The sequence below is a fragment of the Chiroxiphia lanceolata genome, chromosome 26 (genome assembly GCF_009829145.1).
Source record: "Chiroxiphia lanceolata isolate bChiLan1 chromosome 26, bChiLan1.pri, whole genome shotgun sequence".
Taxonomy (NCBI): Eukaryota; Metazoa; Chordata; class Aves; order Passeriformes; family Pipridae; genus Chiroxiphia; species Chiroxiphia lanceolata.
In genome coordinates this window covers 701,627-704,313 of record NC_045662.1, presented here as the reverse complement: position 1 = coordinate 704,313, position 2,687 = coordinate 701,627, and the positions used below count along the sequence as shown (strand labels likewise).

Sequence of the window (2,687 nt, the reverse complement as noted above, 5' to 3'; positions counted from 1 at the left end):
CGGCTACTCTGTGGTGCCCAAGGACACACCAAGGGCAGACCCAGTGCTGGAACCTTCCACTGCCCTCCTGATGGGGATCACACACACACAGACTGACACACATGTGCCTTGAGCCCTGCAAAAATCTGGACACTCAGACATACATAGAAACATAGACACTCATAGACATATCGAAAAACATAATAAAGTGGGAACTCGGTTAAAAATATATAGAGAACACCTCTGATAGAAGAGGACTGAAGTAACCTGGGAACAGACCAGGCCACAGAAACGCCCCTTGTCTTCCCAAGGCACCTGCAGAGAGTGTACAGAGAGAGGACAGGGTGAATGAGATGGGCACAATTTTCCTGAGAGCACTGTAAATATAGAAATGGGGTCAACCCCTGCCAGCAGAAGCCCAAGTGAAACAAAGAATGAGTGTCACAGAGAGAAGGGAAGGGAAAAAGAAAAGGATGCTTCATCTCCCCTCTCATGGAAGTCCTTGGGAATGTGAGCAGGAAGTATGAGGGCAGTGCCCATTTCATGACAACTGTACCATAGGAAAACCACCCAGAAATGACACAGGTTCACATCACCTGCCTGCACGGGAAGACACCAGCCCTTGATCTGAGCCTTCTGCCTGCAATGATGTCTTTATGTCCCGGAAATCCTTGGGTCTCTCATACCGATTCTTCCAGAAGTTTTCATTTAGGAAAACACGTGGCAGAAACCAGGAAATGAAAAGGCAGCAGTGCAGGAAACCAGGACACAGCCCCTACCATTAGCTGAGATGGTTCACATTTGACATGAGCTGGTCAGAAAATTATGACTTGCACAAAGGTGTCTGTGAGCCTGGGGCAGTGCAGGACTGCTATAAAAGGCAGCCCAAGTCTCTGCTCTCGCATCCACTTCTCTCACCTCCTTCTCCTCGGCAATCAGGTCAGTGGGAAAGCCCTTCTTCTTTGCCTGCTTAAGCTGATATGAGCTGTGCTAGACCAGGACTGGGAGCTGCTTCTGCTGAGAGGGGGAAGGGGAGAGAAGGTGTTGTGCAGGGAGAGGCTGGGACTTGGCTGAGGAGGCTGCTGGGCTTTGGGCTGGGTAGTGTCAGGTGGTGCAGGAGGTGCCTTGTCTGCAGGGGGGTTGGGTGCAGGGCTGCTTCTCATGTGTGTCTGCTTTGTGCTTCTCCCTGCCCTGTGTGCCAGGTGCCCCTGTGAGCCAGAGACATGTCGTGCTGCCAGCCCTGCAACCCTTGCTGCCAGCCCTGCGGCCCGACCCCGCTGGCCAACAGCTGCAATGAGTGCTGTGTCAGGCAGTGCCAGAGCTCCACTGTTGCCATCCAGCCCTCTGCTGTGGTGGTGACCCTGCCCGGGCCCATCCTCAGCTCCTTCCCACAGAACACCGTGGTGGGATCCTCCACCTCCGCTGCCGTTGGCAGCATCCTCAGCTGTGACGGAGTGCCCATCAACTCCGGGGGCTTTGACCTCTCCTGCATCACCAGCTGCTACCGTGGCAGATGTCCCCCCTGCTAAAGCCCCTGCAAACCTCCTCGGCCAACAACCTGCAAGACCTCTCATCATGCTGCTGCACTGAAAACACAATGCTGGGACATTGCATTTAGACTTTCTGACTCTTGTCTCCTTCTTCTCCTCTCTTCTCTCTCTTCCTTTCCTTTCCTGTCATCACCACCCAATGCCACCCTCCTGGGGACCTTTTGGCCTCCCTGCCTCTGCAGCCCAGACAGAGGGACACCCTCCCTTGCATCTTAGTGGCTGCTGCTGGTGCCCTCTGTGAGCCACCTCCTTTACTTCTTTAGACTTAATAAAGTTGTTCTGCATCCAAGCTGTGGCCTCCAAGTCTTCTGTTCTCTGGCAATTCTTCCACTGAGCTCAAGGTTAAAGAGTGGAGGAAGCAGAGGATGAGACTCACTGCAGTTGATTTTCCTTTGTGCCCTTTCCCTTGGAGCTCACAAACACATCCCTGGTTACCCCACAGCAAGGACCATGAGGGAAGTGTCAGGTGTGGGTATGGGCAACAGCAATGCCTGGGCACAGCCCACAACCTCATCCCTTCCTACACCTCCCTTACATTGACTGTTCTGCCCAGCTTGTGTCCAGACAGGCAGGGCTGGGATGTTTCACGTGTCAGGATTGAGATCAGCCACACGAAAGAGCTGAGTGGGATCAGCTGTTCTATGGAGCCCTTTGTAGGTGGGTGTAGCATGAAGAAAGCCACGACCCTGCGGACTATGCTCGGAAGGCTAAGGCTGAGGCGGAAACTCAAATCATTCCACCTGAGACCAACGCCACCTCTACTACATCCACTGAAAGCGGAACTCAGACTACATCACCTGAGATGCCTCTTGCCCCTGTAGTGACAAGGAAGTCATGGATATTGGTGCCCGACAGTGTAAGTCTACAACCAGATGGAGATCAAAGCAAGTCAGAAGATAACGGGGCAGGGACCTATACTGATACCAGTGTCAAATTTCTACCTCCATGAGGAGTATCACCCCCGAAAGTGGAAACTGCAGTTTCGCGGTCAATGACCCGAGTAGAACCCTGGGACTTACAAAGATTACACTCGTCGGCCTGTGTGCTGGTTTAAAAGTTAACCAGCAGGGGAAATGAACTCAACTCAAAAGAGAGATTATAAGTCAGAATAACAATTTAATAAAATAATACAATAAGTACGATTATACAGACAAACAA

The 2,687-nt window shown here is 52.1% G+C and overlaps 1 protein-coding gene across 1 annotated transcript; it reads left to right on the top strand.

The window, feature by feature from the left end:
- Positions 1-835: 835 nt before the first annotated feature.
- Positions 836-1,637, top strand: LOC116798615 (feather keratin Cos1-2-like). The gene is made up of 2 exons (XM_032711141.1): positions 836-918; positions 1,182-1,637. The coding sequence occupies exon 2, from the start codon at positions 1,203-1,205 to the stop codon at positions 1,506-1,508; it is 306 nt and encodes a 101-aa protein (XP_032567032.1). The 5' UTR covers positions 836-918; positions 1,182-1,202; the 3' UTR covers positions 1,509-1,637.
- Positions 1,638-2,687: the final 1,050 nt, after the last annotated feature.

Excerpts from the sequence above, each read along its gene's own strand:
- LOC116798615 (XM_032711141.1), top strand. The coding sequence starts at position 1,203 with ATGTCGTGCTGCCAGCCCTGCAACCCTTGCTGCCAGCCCTGCGGCCCG.